Here is a 21,696-nt window from a genome sequence, read left to right as displayed (position 1 = left end):
GGTGCCTGAATTGTTGAAATGAGGGCAAATTCAGAGGAAGCTCTCGTTTTTAATGCTAGCGGTGTAGCTGGAAAGTAGAAACTTGCATATCTCAAATTAAGATCAAAAGTTTAGAGGACTTTTTTTTTGACTTTCACTAGTTTTCACTGTAAAATTTCTCTGCTCCTTACATGCCAGTGTAATCTTCACCTCTCAGAAGTGAGGAAGGTGTGAAGGGAAGTTAATATTTGTGGAACAGTCTATGAGAAACATATTTATGTGACGACCATCATGGGAAAAAACGTGAGGGAAACCAGGGTTTAACTGGTACACTATTAGGTCAGAAAAAATGTACTAAGTTATGACAATTAGACATAACTCATAATATTTATAATTATTGAACAATATTTATCTGACTGAGGTGAAAAACAGTAATGAAAAATAAAATGTGACCGTAAAACTAAGACAATGTCTATCATGCAATATATAGAAGGGTACCAACAAACTTAGATGTATTTATTTGTGTTTATATACCGCTCAGAAGTATTATAGATCAGATGTGTAGGGACTTACTGCCATATAAACATCAAGAAAATGATGAACTAGACCTGCAGAACCTGCTTGAGTCTGTCTGTTTTTTTTTTTTTTTCCAAATATTGTATGTGTTTCTTTTCATTATTCAAGTGGAAAAAGTCAGCGTGCTGCATAAATAATAAAGGCATCATTACAAATCTCTAGCATGCACTTTATAATGCTAGTAGGGGAATATTATGTGAGGGTCTTCTGTGTGTTTTTTGGTGTGTGTTTGTGTAGGTTGGGGTTTTGGGGGTTTGTTTTTTGTATTTTTTTTTAATGACAATATTTTCCCTTAGGCTACTCGAACTGTGTGAGTGTGTGTGTATGAGAGTGTGTGCGTGTGTTGTGGGGAGAATCTGTTGTAGTTACCAGCATGGAGATGGGAGGAAGGGTAATGCCTTGCGCAGTAATGGTAAAGCGAAGCACATAGCTGCAAACGTCACATTATGGGGTACAAGGGAGGGCAGGCAGGTTTGTCCTTGTAATTTATTTTCTCTAAATAAAGGTAGAAAAACAATAATAACTCTTATGAGCACTAATAGTTTCATTTAAGGTTTTCATTTGCTTACAGTAAAGAAGGCTTTGCAATTTAAATAGAAAAGAACAATTTATTATGAAAACTGGCACAAACTATCTAATTTTTACTTCTTCATAGGAGAAAATTTGAAATTCAAATCACTGACTGATGAAGAAGGTTATTAAAAATGCATTAGAGTTGAAAATGTAGCTATATATAATTGTCATAATAGATATTCAAACTGAATTTATCCCCAAAGACAATTAAGCTAAAAGAATTTGCAAATCATCAGCTAACAGATTTTAGTTAATTTTAGAAGCAAATTAAGTGAAAACAGTTTAATTTTTGACAAACTTTTTTGAAATTATCTACTTAAAAATACATACCCAAAAGGGTTTACCTTTCTGCTCAGRATCATTTTTATTCTTCTTTCTGCAGTAACTGCAATTCTTAATTTTTCTTTTGCATCTTGTTCTCTTTTCCTCTCTCTGTTACACATTTCTGGACCATTCTGGGTATGCTTCTGTGCTGTATATAGTAGTTTTTCATCTAACTGATTCATTTTTCTACAGAGCATCAAGAACATCATAAGTAATCTGGTGCTTATTAATATTTCCTTCTGAATATCTGAAATGTTTTTAATATGTCCATTCATATTTAAGAACAGCATCTAAATGTCAGTTTTGACTTTATTGAATTGAGAGGGGAGTTAGTTTTAAAGATGTTGAAGCATATATAGGCCTTTTAAAATCAGTGGAGATAAAGCTTTTCTCTATGATATTTTTTTTAAGTTGCAATTGTATTTACTGTTTTACTCTCCTGCAAAAAAGGAACCATAAACTCAGGTTGCCAGTGGGCGTCTCTGTGGTTATGCTTACGTGTATATAGTAAGCCCAGGCTTGTAACACTTGTTGTTGGCCACAGTCAGTTGAGGGCTTATTGGCAAGCACACAAGATTATTCTGTATTTGAAATTAAGCAGGTTCTCAACTGTAATCTCTAGCCTATCAATGCAGGGAGAGATTCAGTAGTTAGTGTTATACCTCGCATTTCTGCAGTAAGAGTTACATACTCATCACTTGCATGCATGCAGTGAGGTTGTAATTTGTAATTTTGTTGTCTTGTGTTTAATTTGGTTTGAAATATTTTCTGCTTTAATAAAAAAATATATTTTTAATTGAGCTTATCAAATGAGATAAGTTTGGGRATTATTAAAGGTCAGCCAATTTAAGTAAATGAAGGGGAAAACTTAGAGGAAGTTTGGAAAAGTATGTTTCTACTTTTCTTTTTACTCAAATAAACTTTAATTAACTGCTACCTTTGGGCTGAAACAGTTTTGAAAAGGTCTGGGCATAGTCTTGTAAATTTTGAGAATGATAAGAGCAAAAACTTCGAAAAAATGGAAATGGTCTTTAATTGCCCAGGATATTTTAATAACTTCAAAATGCTATTAAAACTCATATAATGGTCTAATTCATTTACACATCCATTGTGAAGTATTGCCCTATTAGCGTACTTGGATAATTAAACTAAAGTAATGAAATGCCCCATTTTGTTTCTCAGTCATAAGCAGAGTGTTACTATTTGCATACATAGTAACTCTAGCTGGAAGTTTGATATTAAAAGTATCTCTTTTTTAATTATATTTCAAATTTGGAAATATATTTGGGAAACCTGTTACTTTTATTTTGGTTTTGAATTGTTCTCCCTCTTTGCTATCATTTTAGCATGATGTTATTTTTCAAAAGTGAAYCTGGGTTACAAATTACAGTATCTTTTAATATAAAAATATTAATTATTTGAAACTGTGCATCACTCAGTATTCCTGAGGGACTGTTCCCCCTGCATTTTTTTTTTAATGATATACTAACACAATTGTCTGATACGAAAAATCAGATAGGAAGAYATATTTCAAATGATCTTTAGGATAAGAGGGCAATGTGAGTTTTGGAAATAGGATTGGGAAAACCTCATGTTTCTGTACTACAAATAATTGTTTATGAAAATACTCTTGAAATGTGAAGGCATTTCTTTTTAAAAATCCAAATTAAAATGTTTGAGAAGGGAAGAGGCACGTGAGCACGCCTGATCAGATTTTACCTATTGCTTTAAAATACTAGGCCACCAGCCRAAAGCAGAAAAATCACAGAATTACAGAGTGGATAAGGTTGGAAGGGATCTCTGGAGATTATGTAGTCCAAACCCCCTGCTACAGCATGGTAGACAAAGTTGCATCCAGGCGACCCTTGAAGATCTCCARAGAAGGAGACTCCACAACCTCTCTGGGCAACCTGSTCCAGTGCTCCGTCACTCTCACAGGGAAGAAATTCCCCCTCACGTTCAGGTGGAACTTCCTGTGCTTCGGTTTCTGCCCATTGCCTCTTGTCCTGTCACACGGGACAACTGAAAAGAGTTTGTCCCTGTCCCCTTGACACCCTCCCTTCAGGTACTTGTACACGTTGATAAGATCCCCCCTCAGTCTTCTCTTCCCCAGGCTGAAGAGGCCCAGCTCTCGCAGCCGTTCCTCATAGGGCAGGTGCTCCAGCGCTCTGATCATCTTCGTAGCCCTACGCTGGACTCTCTGCAGTAGCTGCATGTCTCTCTTGTACTGGAGAGGCCAGAACTGGACACAGAACTTGAGATGAGGCCTCCCCAGGGCTGAGTAGAGGGGCAGGATCACCTCCCTCRAYCTGCTGGCAACACTCTTCATATTGCATCCCGGGAGACCACTGGCCTTCTTGGCCMCAAGGGCACTCTGCTGTTTCATGGTCAACTTGTCATCCACCAGCACTCCCAGGTCTTTCTCTGCAGAGCTGCTCTCCAGCAGGTCACCCCCTAGTCTGTCCTGGTGCCGAGGGTTATTCCTCCCTAGATGCAGGACTCTGCACTTGCCCTTGTTGAACCTCATGAGGTTCCTCTCCGCCCAACTCTCCAGCCTGTCCAGGTCTCTCTGAAGGGCAGCACAGCCCTCAGGTGTGTCAGCCACTCCTCCCAGCTTGGTATTATCATCAAACTTGCTGAGGAGGCACTCTGTCCCGTCATCCAGGTCATTGATGAAAAAGTTCAACAGGATGGGACCCAGTACTGAGCCCTGGGGACTCCACTAGCCACAGGCCTCCAACTGGACTCCACGCCACTGATGATGACCCTCTGAGCTCTGCCTTTCACCCAGCTCCCAGTCCACCTCACTGTCCACTCGTCTAACCCGCTCTTCCAGAGCTTCTCTAGGAGGATGTTATGGGAGACAGTGTCAAAAACCTTGCYGAAGTCGAGGTACACAACGTCCACTGCTCTGCCCTCATCTACCCAGCCAGTCATTCCATCATAGARGGCTATTGGATCCTTATAAGCTGGTTGATTTTATGGTTTGGGTAGCAGTTCTTCACCTCTGGCCGCATTACAGTAGCACAGTTCAAGAGAAAGTGAAGCAACTCAGCTTGATGAAAGCCCTACCTTTCCGTCTAATAGAAGTAGTATGACTTAACCGACTTAATCTGCCCTGGTTAAGTAAACCTGGTAGGTTTGATTTTATATAATAAACTGAAACAATATAGCATTAAAAATGGGAAGCAAAAACTAATCAAATAACTTTGTGTCTTGCCCTTACTTTGTTTCAATGATATTGAAAAAAAATGTTTCAATGARATCTAAGAAAAAAAAATAAATGAAGAGTTTGTAACTGATCGTGTGATAAGAGGCCAGTTATGGTGTGATATCCGTGGTCACTCTGTTGCAAGTCAGAGCTTTATTAACAGGAGCCATGGCTTAGGAAAAGGAGAGAGATGAGGTAATGATCTAATAGCTTATTTTTATTTCACACTGATGTAAATTTTGAGAAATTAAAAAATAGGAATTTCATGTGATATTTAGTCTAAAAATACATAACGTAATCTACATTCTCCAAATATACCTATAAATTTAAACCTTTACAATTTTATCTCAATTTTATCTGGAAGGTAAGAAGTGATACAGTATCCCTCTGCTTTCAGAGTGATGTCTATTCCTCCCCATTGAACTTCACTTTTCTGGCTATTACTAGCTTAAACTTAGCTTGTTTTTTTTTTNTTTTTTTTTTTTTTTTTTTTTTTTTTTTCTTTTTTTTTCTTTTTTCACAGTATATACATTCATCCTTTCTTTATCTTTCCTTAAATTCAGTTTTGATTTATAGGGTAAGAACGCTACTCTTACAATAGGTGTGGCACCTATTCCATGTAATGCTTATGGGAATGAAAATTTACTTGGTAGCAGTTTCTTAAACTGTTATTCCTCTGAAATAGCAGCTGGAGACCTGCCYCAGAGGCATAATGTGGAGGTTAATATGTCACTGGTTGGCAAAATTCCTGGAGCATATTGTTACCATGACAACTTGTCCCCTTCCAGGGATAAATCTGTGTGCAGAGATGGAGATAACTCTTCTATTTTCTCCATGAAWTCGTTTTCTTTTACATGATAATGATACGTCTGTTCTCCCTTCTCATGTTCCTCTTATAATCTTGTGTTTTAATTTTTACAGTTCTTTCATGCGATAGACTTTGTAATTTTTTCTGCCTCTAACACTTTTCTTCCTTAAGGTTTGTTTTGCAGTCTCTTGTACCCCTGGTCCTACTGTTGATAGTCATGCACTGTTCTTCTGTAAATAAGCCATAATAAAATCAGGAAAATAAGTTTCATCTTAAGTATGTTGGATGCCTAAGCCCATATGAGCTTGCCCAAAGGTCCAAAGAGATTTACGGATTTCTTAGTGACTCTTTTTTATGCTCACAGGATACTTCAGGCTATGAGGGCCCTCAGGAGGTCTCTAGTCCCACCTCCTGCTCAAAGTCTGAAGCTATAACAAAACTTCTACTTGCGGCCATGTGGAGGGAGCCACTGCTAACTGCAGATAGGGTTAATGGAAACTGAGCAGAAGGGAGACRTTTTGTTCAAATCACTCTTATTCCCTTCTTCCACCTGCAGTGGGTCCGTATCTCCTTTTTTTTTCCGAGTGGCAGCCACCTTCAGTGCAACTTTAGTRTATTTGGTGGTTCCTTTGCCCTTCCCTTGCCATAATTGTTATACTATACCTCTTGTATGAATTATTATAATGTAGCTCTTGCTCCTTTTATCACTCTTCTCTTGTTGTCATGCTGTTTCTTGTCTGAAATGTTTCCTTACTGTCTGGGGACTGGTCACTAGAGGCCCTGTTCTTTGCCACTGCATTGACTTCTTCTTTCTTGCATTACCCTGTGCTCGATAATACACAACAGATGGCTGTATAGGGGCCATTATAAAGGAATAAAAGGATGAACAATTACATTTTGCAGCTGTCTCCTCTACTTCATTTTTTTTTGTTGGATAGGAATTAAGTGACAGGAAGGTAGTGCACAATGCAAAACAGAAATACATTTATGTAAATTCAGACCTTTTCCTCTGCCCAAGCAATCTCCAAGACTCTGCACAGTAGAAAAAATATTCAGTACATCGAATCTCAGAATTATTTCCCATCCCAGTTTTTATGGGAGGCACGCACTTAGAAGAATTCAAAGAAGATATACCCCAGAATTAAACATTTAAGTTTTTATGCAAGCTTCTGATTTGAAGGGTTTTTTTGTTTGTTTGTTTTTTCCTTCATCTCTTCCCGAGCTGCTCTTTTATTTACTATGGAATTTTATTTGTAGTAGTGATACAGATATAATGTGCAATTTGGCTATACCATTATTGTAATGTGGAAGAGTTATCTGACCTTTCTAATTGTACCACTTAACTGCCAAATCCCTAGGTGTGTCACAGACACATACTGTTTATATGTCAATAGTGTTTATATGTCAAAAGAGGACAGTGCAGATCTCTATTGTATTTTTGCAGTTTTGGTTTAATTGTAGTAATTCAAGAATTTACCATATTGTTCATCTTGGCAATGGGAAGACATCATCTTGATTATTTATCATGAAAATTGCAAGAGTTTCAAATTTTCTGTTCTAAAAATTACTGTAATTATTTTTAGAAACTAAACTTGAATACTTTGTTTAACCCTGAGAACATGTTTTGCTTTCCAAGCTTATGTTTTGGGTGCAAAACCCAAAAATGAACATTTCAAAACTTGCTATCCTCAGAAATTTTTCCCARTCTTTCTCTATTTTAATTTCTTTCTGCATGGTTGGAGGAAAAATCTTTTATTTAGAACAGTTTGTAATTGCTGCTTAGCAGAATACTTTTCTGACTTTTTTTTTCCTCCCCATTTTGGAGGTAATTTAAGATAGTTTTTCATGATCTGTTTCTGTTTCTCCCTGAACATTTTAATTATGCTCACTTTATCCAGCAGCTATGAGATTAATTCTAAGTAAGACAGTAATATTATGCAAATATTAAAAATAGAATGCATCTTCATTTTAGTGGGATATATTCAACTTTTATCTCATTCTCTTTGGTACATGTGCAGTTTGTTGCATATCCTGCATCTTTATTAGAACCAAATTTGACTTTTTTGCCTGCACTCCCCTTGCTACTGCTCTGGTCTTTAAATATCTTACTCCCAAAACGAGCTGACTGCAGATCAGACAGAAACCAAATATTAACACCTTATTGAATCCATCTACTCATGTTAGTATTAGATATGTCCTTTACTGTAATATCCATCTCTCTCAACAGAAAGGGTTTTTTTCATACAAATAAGTAAACAAATAAATATCCAGTGCAATTCAGTGATGAGGAGTGCTTCTATTTTTATTTTGTTATGCTTGAATACAGCTTTGTAAACATTTGGATCATTCCATAGTTTGTTTCCATGTTTCTAGCTTTAGAATAGCGTTACTCTAGTGCTGGTGTCAAAGGAAGTAGATTTTTAAAATGTATGTATTGTTTTTCCATTTGTTTTATTGAGTTTGGAAACCCTTTGAGAATGCTGAACTCTGAATTCTCTAGATTCATTTACAAGAGATCCCTGGTAAACTTGCTAAAAATCTCTCTCAAAATAATACTCCTGCTCCAGTTTGAGCTAAGTTAAGTCAGGTTGTACAGGAAACCCTGAATGTTCATTGTAGTGGAGTGTCAAATCTGTTATAAAATACAGTTTTGTGGAAGTAAGTTGATAAGTTCATAAGTTCTTGAATGATGGATTCAAGGACAAGTGTATTGACTTATTCCTAAAATCTTTCTTCTCTGAGGAAAACTACATGTAGTTATGAAGAAGGTGATAAGTAAAATGTCAAAATAATTTTTGTCAGTTAAGAAGCAAAGATTCCTAGTTAATCTAAGCCTTTATTTAATTGAATATATTTCATAATTTAATCACCTTTCACATCTACTAAGATAATTAACATAATAAAAGGAAAAAAAAGGTACCTTATTTGCATTGCATTAACAGTGAAGTGAAAGATACTGTAAAAGTAATGCTGAAAACTGTTTTGTCACATCAAGTGTATTGATAACTTGGTGGATATGTGATCTTGCAATACTAAGAGCAGGATACAATTATTTGCTACTTTTTTGGATGACTTCACACAATTTTTATATTTGGATTGTAATTAATTTARTATTGGAAGGCTTTAATTGTATGCAGTTTAGACAGCAGACAAACTGTATTCAGCTTATTATTGCGTGTTTTTTGGATCAATATCGTGTGGAGGAATGCCAATATGTATTCAAAGAAAATGACTACTAAAATCCAATATTCGGCTGTTGAAAATCAACAGATTGGAAAGATCAATTCAGTTGCCATTCAATAGTCCAAAGTTGGGCTGACTAGTTTTAGGTTAGTCAGTATTATAGTTAGGCATTTTTAATGGTATTTCATTGTGTTCATAATCAATAGTAAGGATTGTAAGCAAATACTAAGTAAATCCTCTCTGTAAGGAGGTTTCCATAAATAAACAATTTTGACATCTGAATTTGAAGTCTGTGTGAGGAGGGGGATAATTGCTAGCGTGTCCAGATTTTTAAATAATAATAGTAAAAATACTGTTGTTGAATGTAAGCATGAATGTCAGTTGAAGATTTTGTTATTTTGGGCCATATGATTTTCTTAATGGATTAAAACGGTAGAGGAAAGGACAAGCATCTAACCATATTTGAATGTGTCGAAGTAGCTTTGAGATGCATCTCCAATTCATACCTTAGGCTATATTTGTACAAAACAATCTGGATGACCATTACCACTGACTTGGTTTAAATGCCAAAAAAATGTATTGCTAACACAGTAGTTCAGACAGTCAAATGGAGGAAAAAAGTTTAAGGGAAAGGAAAACTTAACATAGCAACCAAAACAACTGCAAGCAATGGTAAGGTGTGAATGGGGCTCAAGAGTAGAAGCTTTAGAAGTTCTGAGGGACAAATAGGACCAGACTATGTCCCAAGAGCTTCATAGAGGAATATATACTTGGGATGAGGTGTTTTTTGTTGTTGCTTTGGGGTTTTTTTGTTTGTTTTTTTTGTTTTGAGTATGGGGGGGAGGAACGAAGGGATGTTGTTTTTTTAGTGTAAATGAAGCAAGTGTAGCTGGATGCAAGTTTGTTTCAGTTACAGTACTTATGCCCCATCCTCCCACGCTTTCTGTCCTCCTCTGCATCATCTCATTAGTGGGGTGTGATTGTGTGCTGCAGCTGAGTAGCACCCAAAGCAAAGGTTTAGCAAACTAAGAGGAAGTTTAACTTCCAGTGAAGCAAATATTTTAGAGACTAAAGAAGCATATGAGTGTTTTTTTGAAATTATTTCCTATAACTTACTTTGGTAGCAAACTCACAAGAGGACGGCTGCATGTTTCTATAATGTGGTGCACAGATTTCCAGACCCCAAAAAAGTATTTTTTCCCACATAAAACTAGGCTRTTAACATGGATGAGAAGTTACAGCCAGAGCTCAGAGTGAGTGGGAGAGTGCTCAAATGTCTTGTCAAGACGTGCAAGGGCTACAGTGCTTTTGAAGCCAGAAGTTTATACAGTAGGTACCGTGTTGACAGTAACCTATTATCTGATGTCTTCCRGCTAGCCAGCGGTAACTGTTCCCTTTATAGCAGAGTCTGCTGTTCCAAAACTTTTTCTGTACAATATTTCTGAATAATTTCCTTGATCATCAGCCTATGCTTGTATATCTTGCTTGGATTTAGGCTATTGCTACCTGCCATTGCAGACTGTCTTATATTAACCATTTTCCTGCTCTTGAATTATTTACTCGGAATCCACAGCATGACTTTACTGAAAATGGATGAAGGTTGTCTTAGCTAAGAGAAATGCGGTTAGATTTCTAAAGTTTTTTAAGATGTTTTCAAGTTCTTTACCAAAGCTGATGTCACAGAAATACACTTTAAACTAATACGACTCAAGACTTTAGTTACACTTGTAACTTAGTCCCCTGGCATCAAGCCATGCTGACAGGAATTTTGTCAGGGAATAGGAAGTGAAAGTGGTTTGCTGTTAGCATCCAATTTAAGATCTCCGTGTAAATAGATGACTTTATGTTTCTGTGGATCTCTCAAGGTGCAAGTCACTATCATAAGATATAAGATGGGAAAAATCTTCAAGAAAACAGAGATTTTTTTTCTTTCCTAAGTAAGGACATAAAAATTCTTATTCCTCTGATCCCTTAATCTTTGTGAAAATATAAAATGAGGGAACTGTTGGTTCCCTCTCCCTTTTCAGACTTCTGACTATGCAGTCATCTTGGTGTATTGTTCTATATTTTATTCTGCTTTTTCTTTGGAAAAAATTTATAGAAACCATTTTTATGCAGTCCTAATATGGAACAGAGAGCAGCTTTTTTTTTCCTGTTTGATGACTGATTTATCAAGATGTGTCTGAACAGTTTTTAGAAGGTTTCARTGATTATTGATTTTATTATTATTTTATGTATGTGTATATATACTTAAAAGAAAMAAGGAGAAACTGTTAAAATGATATCCTTTCTTGATGAGATGCTATACTAAAGCATAAAAATGTGAGGTTTAGGCCCATCTGCACACCAAGATAAACAATAAGGATAAGAGGGTCCGTGTTGCATTACTTATAGCAATCTAAATRTATGAACAGCAGACTAGCTGTAGAGTCTTTTGCATTCTCATTTAGTGCTTGACTCTGCAAAGCAGCTTTGCTGAACAAGCTGGGACTTGCCAAAAAATTTGGTGTGCAGATCAAATGTGTTTCTTTTCCTGAGGCTATACTTGTGATTAGCYGTGTTGATGTGGAAACTTCAACTTTTGGCTTACCTGGAATCTTCCAGGTAATCTCAATTCTTAACAGTAAGAGGAAACAATCTACAGAAGCTTAGCCTAGAGACTCAGCTGCAAGTTTAGCCAAGCCTAATTTTTATATTGGGGGATTGAGATGCTGTCYTTACCAATCCTGGAATTTCCTCTACCTTGTGGCCCTTCAAGATTATGTTTTTTCACCAAATCTTAACCAGAAGTAAGAGTTGGATGTCTCTGTTATAGTTGTGTCAAAAAAAGTTGCACATAGTGAAAAGCTTTTTATATAAAAAGTGAACTAAAAAAAAGCTTGACAAAGATTTTTTTTGCATATAAATTAAGTAACTATTCATAATCTTCTTTCCTTAAACTAATGTTCATTTTCATGTGAAAATGAGTAAAATGTTTTTACAGACTGGTACAGGGAAGAAAGGAAAAAAAAAAAAAACATCAGGAGACCAAGTAGGAAAAAAACAGAGAAACGTATGTGTGGGACGYTGAGTGATGGCCATATGAGGCAGGAATTACTGATAAGGAGTAGGAGAGCTGAGAAAAGGGCCAGGTGCTAAGAGTCCCCAACGTGTACTGCACTGAGCACCATATGGCGTACTCCCCTAAATAATAGCRCCGCTGTCTAGCGGAGAAAAGCAGCTCTAAGTTAACATATTAAAATTTAAAAATATACATATAGTTGTAAACTACATAATTGTAGCTTATTGCAAAAGGATCCCCTTTACTTACTGATAGAATCATAAAGGATAAAGATAGGCAAGAAATCTGTTTGCCAGATTATTCACAAGAATGGCTTTTTTTGTTTATTTCAGTTCATTTGTACTTTGTTCTAAGGGGATATAATAGGAGGGATAAGGAAACAGGCTTATTCATTTTTTAAAAAATAATATTACCAAAGATTTCAGCAAATTTTAATGCCATCATTGAATTAATTTAGTCTAATTTGATGAAGGTCTAGATAACATTCTTATGACTGTAACAGCACATTAAATTCTCTTTTCATTCTTCTCTTCTTACTYGTACAAAGTAATCCATGGTTTAGATATTTCCAGAATATTGTCTTTTTGTTGTGAAAAGCAGCAATATTTCCAGAGAATTAGCCTATATCTTGTCAACAAGGCTGTTACAATACACAGTGAGCAAATTTTGGTATAACCTTCTCTGCTTAAAAAAGTTGATTTGCCCAATTCACTATTCATATAAAAAGATATTTTTCTGATAAATTTTCAACTTGGAAMGTCTTTAAAATCCTTTCTAAAGGTTGAAAAAAGAGGCTTTAAATTCTTTCAAAATAAATTATGATGTCTTTGTGSGATTATTTTGTCATTTTCTGTAATTTTTGGATAGAAATGTAAGTTGATGCAGTTTCTGTTTTTATTTTTATTTTTTTTCTTTTAAAAAACATTTTTTGTTTTTGTGTAGTTTTTTTAGGAATAGATCAAAATGAAAATCAAATTTTTAAAAATATGGAAAAAAGGCAAGTTTGATTGTCCAACCAAAATCTGTTTTTTCATTTCTATATACAATATAATATAAACTCTAAGGCACTTCTTGTTTTTATAATCATAAATGTTCGGAGGTTAGAAAAATGACTTGTGCACCACTGAGGTTAGRAACAGAACCTTGAATCTGAGTAACTTCAATCCTCTCAACTAGTGGGASGAAAGGAGAGAGACTTTCCGAGGACGATTGCTCCCGTGTCTGTGACCCGATTGTGAAAGGGAGCACACAGTACAATTTTCAAAAGTTGAATGTGGAACCAAATGTTCATACTGCTACTGGACATTAAAAATTAAGCACTCAGTAGAAATACTGGAGGGCTTATTTGGTAGCATTGCTTCTCCTCTTGCTTTTAACTGGCTTTATGTCAGTATGTTCACTTGCTCGATAGGTAAAACTAGAAATGCTACTTTAACGTCTRTGTGGTTTGAAATTCGTTACTTTATCAGGCTTGATGATGAGATTGTGTCCTGAAGCTCAGTTATTTTTACTCTTTATTCTTTCTGTTAGTTTACCCAGTAGCATTTGTTATTTTTCTTAAAAAACACCTCTCCAAAATCCCTATATCTTCAGAGCCATATCTAAAATCTTTATGATGTTTTTGTAGTCACCATCACTAAAACATATGATTTCCAAGAAAACAGTCAATTTTTGGAAAACAAGTTATTTCAAGGTGAATGATGTGTATTTAAGAAAGAAAACACTTTTTAAACTGGGAGAAATATTTTCACTACCCATGTCAAAATGCTAAAAGATTTGACAAGTAAAGAGATGTCTTAAAATATTTTGCCATAGTTTGAAATAGGTCCATTTTTGTGAAAAGCTATACCCTGCTGCTCTGAAGAGGAATATGAGTTCTGCTATGTCCCTGCTTGCTGTGAACTATGAATGATTCAAAAAAAATTGGTTTAGAGAGAGAGAAAAAAAAAGTAAAAGTTGGAGACACTAGAATGGGCAACTAACATAACTCTTGGCTTGTCAAACAGGAGTTATAAAAAGTTCTATTCTGCCTAGGGAGAAAATGGGATTATTTTCTCCACACACTTGCATTTGCATTTTGTTCTACCAAATCACTCATGTGGGTACTGCAGACCAGAGTGTCAAAATTTGGTGGTGTTTTTGTAGTCTGTTTCAAACGTGAATTTTCCACGAACAAATAAAAGCTTATTCTTTGTTCTCTGATGTTATTTCCAAATGTGTGAATGATATCGGCAGAACATTTTCTATGCAAGATATTAAATAAAACAGGCTTAATATAATAATTAACAAGAGGACTGGTTAAAATCATCTTTATAGCTGACTAGATAAGCCTCCCCAGTTGCCTGTAGTTAGTATATTTGGAACAAAAATTACTGTGAAAATTATGCAGTCTTCGTGTAAGAAATGTGAGAGGTTTGGATCTATTATCAAGCTTATCAGCATTGCAGGATCTTTTGGTAATCTTTAAACCTCAAATGTTAAAGACAATAATAATTCTCTGCTGCCTGGGAGAAATTTCTTTTTTCACCTGAGCTTTAACAAAGTTGTTATACCCAAGTTTGGATGTTACAATCTAGATGTGTGGACATCTAGATGGCAAAAAGAGCTGGTTGCATGGTCAGTGTCAGAGGCTCATGGTTAATAGGTTGTGCTCTACCCAGGGGTCAGTAACAAGCAGAATACTGTGGCATCTGTACGAGGACCTGTCCTGGTTAACATGTTTATCAGTGACCTGGAGGAGGTAATGGAGCATGCTCTCATCAAGTCTGCAGATGACCCATACTGGGGAGGAGCAGCTTATACACTTGAGGTCAAGGCTGCCAGCCAGAGGGACCTGGATAAGCTGCGGGAATGGGCCAACAGGGACCTTGTAAACTGGACAAAGGCAAATGCCACGTTATGTCCTGGGAAGGAGGAGCCCTGCAGTGATACAGCCTGGGGATGGACGGGTGGATGAGAAGATCTGCTGAAAGGTCCTTGGGGGCCCTGATAGGCAGTGAGCTGAGCACAAGCCAGCTGTGTGCCTAGGCAGTCAAGGTGGACTACAGCACCTGGTGGTATGAACGACCAGCAGATCCGGGAAAGTGATTATTCCCTTCTACTCAGCACTTATTAAACTGCATCTAGACACTATGTTTCGGGTCCTTCAGTGCAGGAGAGACAATGGAAAAAGTGGACAGAGTTTAGCTGAGGGGCACCAAGGTAGACCTCTGCCAATAGCTCTCTTCAGTCCTGATCTCAAGTTTCTCACCAGAATGCATACATTCCATTTTCCAGTTTCTTTCTCTGGCTTCTTGATATCTCTTACTGCTCTTCTGCTGTCTTTTTTTGTGTGTGTGTGTGTGTTTGTGTGTGATCTTTTTTCCCCAACATGTTCCAATTTTTTTGCTCCTCAATATAAAATCTTTGTCTCTTAAAAACAATCATGTCTCATATCTGGAAAGGAATGCTAAAGCTGCACATAAACAACATCAGAATTTAAAACAAAATTTGCCCCAAACTCTATTTTAAGTACATTTTTCACTAGCCATAGATGGCCAAGCTAATACAGATGACATTTAAATAAAAAGCAAGAATTCTGCATGAGGCAGATGTCTTTCCTGGAAAACTAAGAATCCTGGACAAACGTTTTCTGTTTATACTTAAGGAACTGAGAAAGGTTTCATAATGAGAAGTGTTAAGCAGCTTAAAACAGGCTGTGCTTCCAGCTTTGCTTGGAAAACCATGTTTTTCTTTCATTTATGTTAATTGTAGTTATCTGCTTGCATCAAAGGAAGCTGGAAATAGATATGTTGATTATACTGTGTGTTCGGTGTAATGTGAATAACTTTTTCTTGAAAAGGTTTTGAACTATTTGGAAAATAAAATAAAATTTTGAGTTCTGACAAGGATGAGAATTCTACTTTAAAGACATAAGCCTGTGTCCATACAAATGTAGTGACACTACTTGACATGATAATTGGGTTACATCCCTTACCTAGCAAGACATTGTTATTTTTACTGTATGTATATATTTGGTGCAGATTATGAAACACATCAAACTTGTATGAATATAGAAACCGGAAAATCTATTACAGGAGTATCACAAGAATGTTTTCATGATGACCTTTATTAAAGAAGTAGACCATTCATTTTTTGATACATTACATTTTATAGTAAGTTTTACAACTTCAGACTCTACATATTTATATATTGTTGTTTTTTTGTCAATAGCAAACTTATAAATTTAAATAGTGTCATTAAACAAAAAGATTGTAGTAAAAATTGAATAGTTATAGTTAGTATTTTTATTTGTACTATTTATACACTGACCTAAAATATTTTTCTTCATTTTAAGGTAACTGAGCTGCACAATATCAAAAACATAACTAGATTGCCTCGAGAAACAAAGAAGCATGCAGTGGCAATTATCTTTCACGATGARACGTCAAAGACATTTGCGTGTGAGTCAGGTAAGCAATTGCTACTGCATCTCCAGCTTGAAGAAATCAGGTTACATCTTGAGGAATTGCTCAGATGAATTGACTTAAAACACCAGATAGATATCCTTAGCTTAAAGGGAATTTGTTGTAAACAAGATCTTTTAAGGTTTGGGGTTTTGATGGTGAGTTTGGGGKKTTTTTTGTTTGTTTATTTTTTGTAATCTACTTTGGAGGATGTTGTGGGTGTTTAGAGCTCTTTCCTCCATTATTTATCTTTGACTGGATTTTGCACCTGGATAATCTAACAACTCAGAAGATTTCTGCTRAGCTTCTAAAACCGGGTAAACAATACCTATAGGGTGTTATTAAGTCAAGATGTGAAACATATTCAATTTCTTAACCAAGTTTTGCTATAGGCACTTACTAAAGTAGTAATAATCTTGCCATTGCAAAGAGGTAAATAACACCTAAAACCTCAGGATATTTTAAAGCCAGATGTCAAGCACTCTGCAGCTTGAACTGCTAGATAGTATAATGACTAAGTTGGGAGCTGCCTTGGGATTTGTGGTTCACAATGAGAGGTAGTTACCTGGGATTTGCATTGAATGCTGCATTATTAAATAAATTGTTAAATAATTAAGTATTACCCTATTGTTTAAAAAATGTGGTTGTACGTGTTTTGTGTCCTATGGGACACAAGTGAAATATCACTTGAAAAATGGTTTAAACAAAGAAACAGAAATGTTATTATTGATAATGTGTCTAATTATTTACTGACATATTTAAAACTRTACACCTTAAAATTATTTATCTTTATATTATCATATAAACATTCCATTGTGTATACTCTAAGTTAGATATAATGCAAAAAAATTCAAGAAATATTTGGAGGAGGTTGGTTAAAAGTATGTAAGCTTGTGAAATAAAGGAATTCTGGATCAAGTGTTGCACACAGTGATCTTTATTTTTTTATCTTGAAAGATAAATTCACAGAAAGTGTTTTGTTTGTTTCTTATTTTAAATATTAAAACACATATAGAAAATGAGTGGCTTTCTAGGGGCAGTTCAACAAATAATTAGATAAGTAGTTCACATTAAAGACTTTAATTTCTTCTGTTTAGAAGTAATAATGACTCTATGCCTTAATATGATTAATGAACTAGTAAAAACACTTAAATTGTATTTCAGTAGCACTGAAATCAGTTCTGTAGAAACTTTCCTGTTCTCTTCCTCTAGTAAATAGATCTTATTCCTTCCTTAGACTTATGGTGCTTATGGTGCAGGTATATTTTGAAGAATGCCAGAAAATCATAATTTCAAGGTTCTTTTCAAAGAATTACTTCATCCTGTAAAGAATGAGCAAACTTAAAATTCAGGATTTCTGGCCCAGTCATCCCTCTCTTCAGTAACATAGATTATGCACTTTCTTAGCTTTGAACATAGTTACGTATACAAGATGCAAGTACCTTAAAATGTTGCCAGGGTGCCAGAATGCGAAGCCCTRCGTTAGGGTTATGCACTGTGCAAAGGAGTGTCTTGAGTTCTGCCTTGGGACAGGTGACAAACCAACAGAGAGCTTGTAGGCCCTTACCCATTGATAAGGGGGTACAGATCAGCACAGGTGATGATGTAGGGGGCCTCTGCTACAGAGGTCCTGATCAAGAAGAGGAGGCGGATGAAGCAGCTGGAGAAAGCCTCACCATCACAGGCCTTAATATTCTTGGGTGACTTTCACCACYCTGACATCTGCTAGAAGTGCAATACTGCTGGGTACCAGTAATCTAGATTTCTGGAATACACTGAAGACAATATCTTGATGCCAGTGATAAGTAAAACAACTAGGGGAAATGCTCTGTTCAGGGCCTACTTGGCAGGAGAGCTTCTGGGAAACTTTGCTGGAGAGAAAAGGGGCCCAGGAGAGCTCGCTAGTCTTCAGAGACAGGCTCCTCAGAACAGAAGAATAGTCCATTCCAATGATGTGCAGAAGTCAATTGCTGAAGAAGGCCAGCATGAATGAACATGGAGCTCCTGAAGGAGCTTAAACACGAAAGGAAGTGCTTCCACAGAAGGTGGAAGCAGGGACAGACTACACGGAAGGAATACAAAGACATTGCCTGCGCACCAAGGAAAGAGTCAGGAAAGCCAAAGCTCAGCTGGAGTTGAAACTAGCAAGGGAGGTGTGGGGCAACAGAGATTTAAGTAGAGCAGCAATAAAGAAGATTAAGTGGAGTGTGGACGCCTTACTCAGTGAAGCAGGGGACCTAGCAACAAGGGGCTTAGGAAAGGTTGAGGTTCAGCACCTTTTCTACCTTTGTTTTCATGGGTAAGACTTGTCCTGAGGCCTTTAAGGTCCTTGAGTCTCCCAGCAGTCTGTGAGAGTGAAGTAGTACCCACAGTGGAGGAGGATAAAGTCAGAGATCACTTGACCCACTTGGACACACACAAGTCTGTTAGACCGGATTGGATGCCTCTGAGGGCAGTGAAGGAGCTGGCCAGTGTCATTTCTAGGCAGCTCTCTAGCATCTTTGAAAGGTCATGGCAGTTTGGGGAGGTTTCTGATGCCTGGAAAAAAGTGTTAAATCCATCATYAGAAGGGCAAGAAAGAAGATCCAGATAACTACAGGCCATTCAGCCTCACCTCAGTCTCAGGGAAAGTTATGGAGCAAATCCTCTTAGAAGCTGTTTCTAAACAGATAAAAGACAAGAAGGAGACTGGGAGCAGCCAACATAGAATTACCAAGAGCAAATTATGCTTGAACAACTTCATTGCTTTCTATGCAAATGTAACTGGCACTGTGGACAAGGGAAAGGTAGTTGGTGTTTCATACCTTGATTTTAGCAAGGCTTTCCCACAGCCTTCTTATCACCAAACTAGTAAGATATGGGCTGAATAAGTGGAGGATAAGTTGAGTGGAAAATTAGCTGAACTGCTGGGCTTGAAGATTTGCGATTAACGGTGTGAAGTCCAGCTGGCAACCAGTAGCTAGCTGTGTCTGTCAGGGRTCAGTGCTGGGACTAAAGCTGTTAAACATCGACAACCTGAATAATGGATGGAGACCGCTCTCAGCAAATTTGCTAATGACACCAAATTGGGGGAGCAGTCAATATGTTGGAGGGCAGGGCTTCTATTCAGAGTGACCTGGRCAGGCTGGAGAAAGGGGCTAACAAGAATCTCAGGAAGGTCAACAAGAGCAAACAAAAGGTCTTGTCCTTGGGGTGTAATAACCCCATGAAACAATGCAGACTGGTCATTGACTATCTGGAAGCAGCTCTGCAGAAAAGGCCCTGAGGGTCCTAATGGACAACAAGCTAAAAAGGAGTCAGCAGTGTGCCCTGGCAGTAAGGGTGTCAGTGAACGTGTAGTCAGCAGACCCAGGAAAGTGATCCTTCCTATTTATTCAGCACTTGTAAGACCACATCTGGAGTACYGTGTCCAGTTTGGGGCTTACCAAAGGATATTGACATACTGGAGCAAGCATAGTGGAGGACAACCAAGCCCCTAATCAGGGGATTGGAGCACATGGCATATGAGAAAAAGCTGAGAGAGCTGGGCTGTTCAGCCTGGYGGATAGGCTTCACAGAGCTTCAGAGGAGATCTTTTTGCTACCCACAGCTACCTGATCTGAGGATACAGAGAACATGGAGCCAGACTAGTCTTGGACATGCACTGTAATAGGACAAGAAGCAATGGACACAAGCTGAAATATGGGAAATTCCAACATATATTAGGAAAATACTTTTTACCAYGAGAATGGTCAAATACTGAAACAGGTGGCCCAGAGAAGTTGTGAAGTCTCCATCTTTGGAGGTGTTTGGAACTTGACTGGCTAGAGCAACCTGGTCTGATTAGGCCTGCATTGACCAGGGGGCTCAACTAGAGGACCTTTGGATGTCCCTTCCAACCTGAATTGTTCTGTAATTCTAAGTTCTTGACCCTTTAAAGATGACAGACCATAACAAATACTTCTCAGTGTTATCTAGAGCCCTCTGAAAGCTGGTGTAGACCCTGAAGCAATGGTTTCCTATAAAAGTGGATTCCTCTAATGTGTTTCTATAAAATGTTGGATAACTATTTACAATTATTTACAAAGATTACAAAACTTAACTGTGGATATAGTAGAGTTTCCACCAGTTTACCCTTCACTGTGCCTTCAGTATGTCTGAACTGCATCATTGCCATCAGATGAGATAGATGTACTGTTCTGTTTCAATAAAATCAAGACTCTGAACTCCAAATCCTTCATGTGTTCTGAACTAGAATATGGTCTAAAAAATATCTTTTCAACATTTCATCTCAACATGAGTTCTGTCTTCCCACAAGGAACTATTAGCATTTTCAATGCTGCTGAAATATGCCAAACACTATGCTTTCCTTTATGAAACTTATTTAAGGAGTATTTAGAGGCCTACTTTGTATTTAAAATGTTTTCATGTGATTTTTTTTTATTCTCAGATCTCTAAAAAAAAATTCTGTGACTGTGGTTGCTATGGGACAATGCTTAAACTTCAGCTTTGTGGTGTACTGTGGGGGTGATAATTTTGACAAGTCAGGCCACTTCTTCAGTTAACACAGTAATACCTTTTGTTTGTTGACATAACTTCTTTCCCATGGCTTTAATGGGAAAGGGCCACTCAAGTGTTTTTGACTCAGTCAAAATTCTTGTCCTAGATTCATAACTGCTTGACATTTTTGAGTTATTTAAGAGCCCAAAATTTAATGATATGAATGTTTTTTCTACCTGTAATTTTATAAATGTTACAAAGCAGAAGCAGATATTTTGTTTCCCAGCATCTTGACCTCGTAAAGAAGATGAGCAGGATAGTAGTGCTGATCCCATTGCAAAAGGTCTGTGGAGCACAGGGTCAGTAATTTCCTGGGAAAGAGGAGAAAATGACTCAAAGCATGGACTGGATTAATTGAGTTTAACAATCTGAGATTTCTTCTCAGCATAGTACCTAGGAAAATTTAAAATAATTTGCATCATGTTGTTTTTGGTATTATGAGCAGGCGTCTTTCCCTATGCACTCTAAAACAAAGTCTGTGTGAGAAAAAATGACATCTTTTTCTGATACTTGGCTTTCTCAGCCAAGAGAGCATTTTGCTGTGCTTAATTATTGTTGTTAAAATGTATCTCTAAAGATATAGAATATTTTGATCCTCCTCAGAAATCCTGAAAGCTATAATACCTCCCAGGCTCCTAGTAGTGCTGGCTGAAAGCCTATGGATTTTGCCCACGTCCTGGGGCTTCTAGGCCATTGGCTTGCTTATAACCTTCAAGGCAGCTGAGCAAGCCTGAGCTCTAGATAGGCTGCAGCCCCCGTACTTTTTATTATAATTTATAAAATTAATCTTCTRAGAAGTGTCTAATTTTTGGTAATCTTCATTTTCTAATGAAAACACACCGTAGAAAAAAAACAAAACAACAACAAAATCTTCCTTATGTTATTATCTAGCTGTTCCCATTACTATCACCAGTGGTCCCAATCTCTATTATAGTTGCAGAAAACTGTTCAATTCTGAAGCTCTATTGAAATGTTTTGAAGAGCAAATCAATCTCAG

The 21,696-nt window shown here is 36.9% G+C and overlaps 1 protein-coding gene across 1 annotated transcript in view; it reads left to right on the top strand.

Moving 5' to 3' along the window:
• The window catches only part of DOK6 (docking protein 6), a 157,624-nt gene that overhangs the window by 8,869 nt on the left and 127,059 nt on the right, over window positions 1–21,696 (top strand). Inside the window, exon 3 of the mRNA XM_085307761.1 lies at window positions 16,052–16,166. Coding sequence (XP_085163887.1) covers window positions 16,052–16,166 — 115 coding nt within the window. The remainder of the gene's footprint in view (window positions 1–16,051; window positions 16,167–21,696) is intronic.

This window comes from Rhea americana, unplaced genomic scaffold, assembly GCF_003343005.1.
Source record: "Rhea americana isolate MKP2758 unplaced genomic scaffold, rheAme1 scaffold_263, whole genome shotgun sequence".
NCBI lineage: Eukaryota > Metazoa > Chordata > Aves > Rheiformes > Rheidae > Rhea > Rhea americana.
Note: the sequence above shows the minus strand (reverse complement) of the source record. Positions and strands in the feature narration are given on the sequence as shown.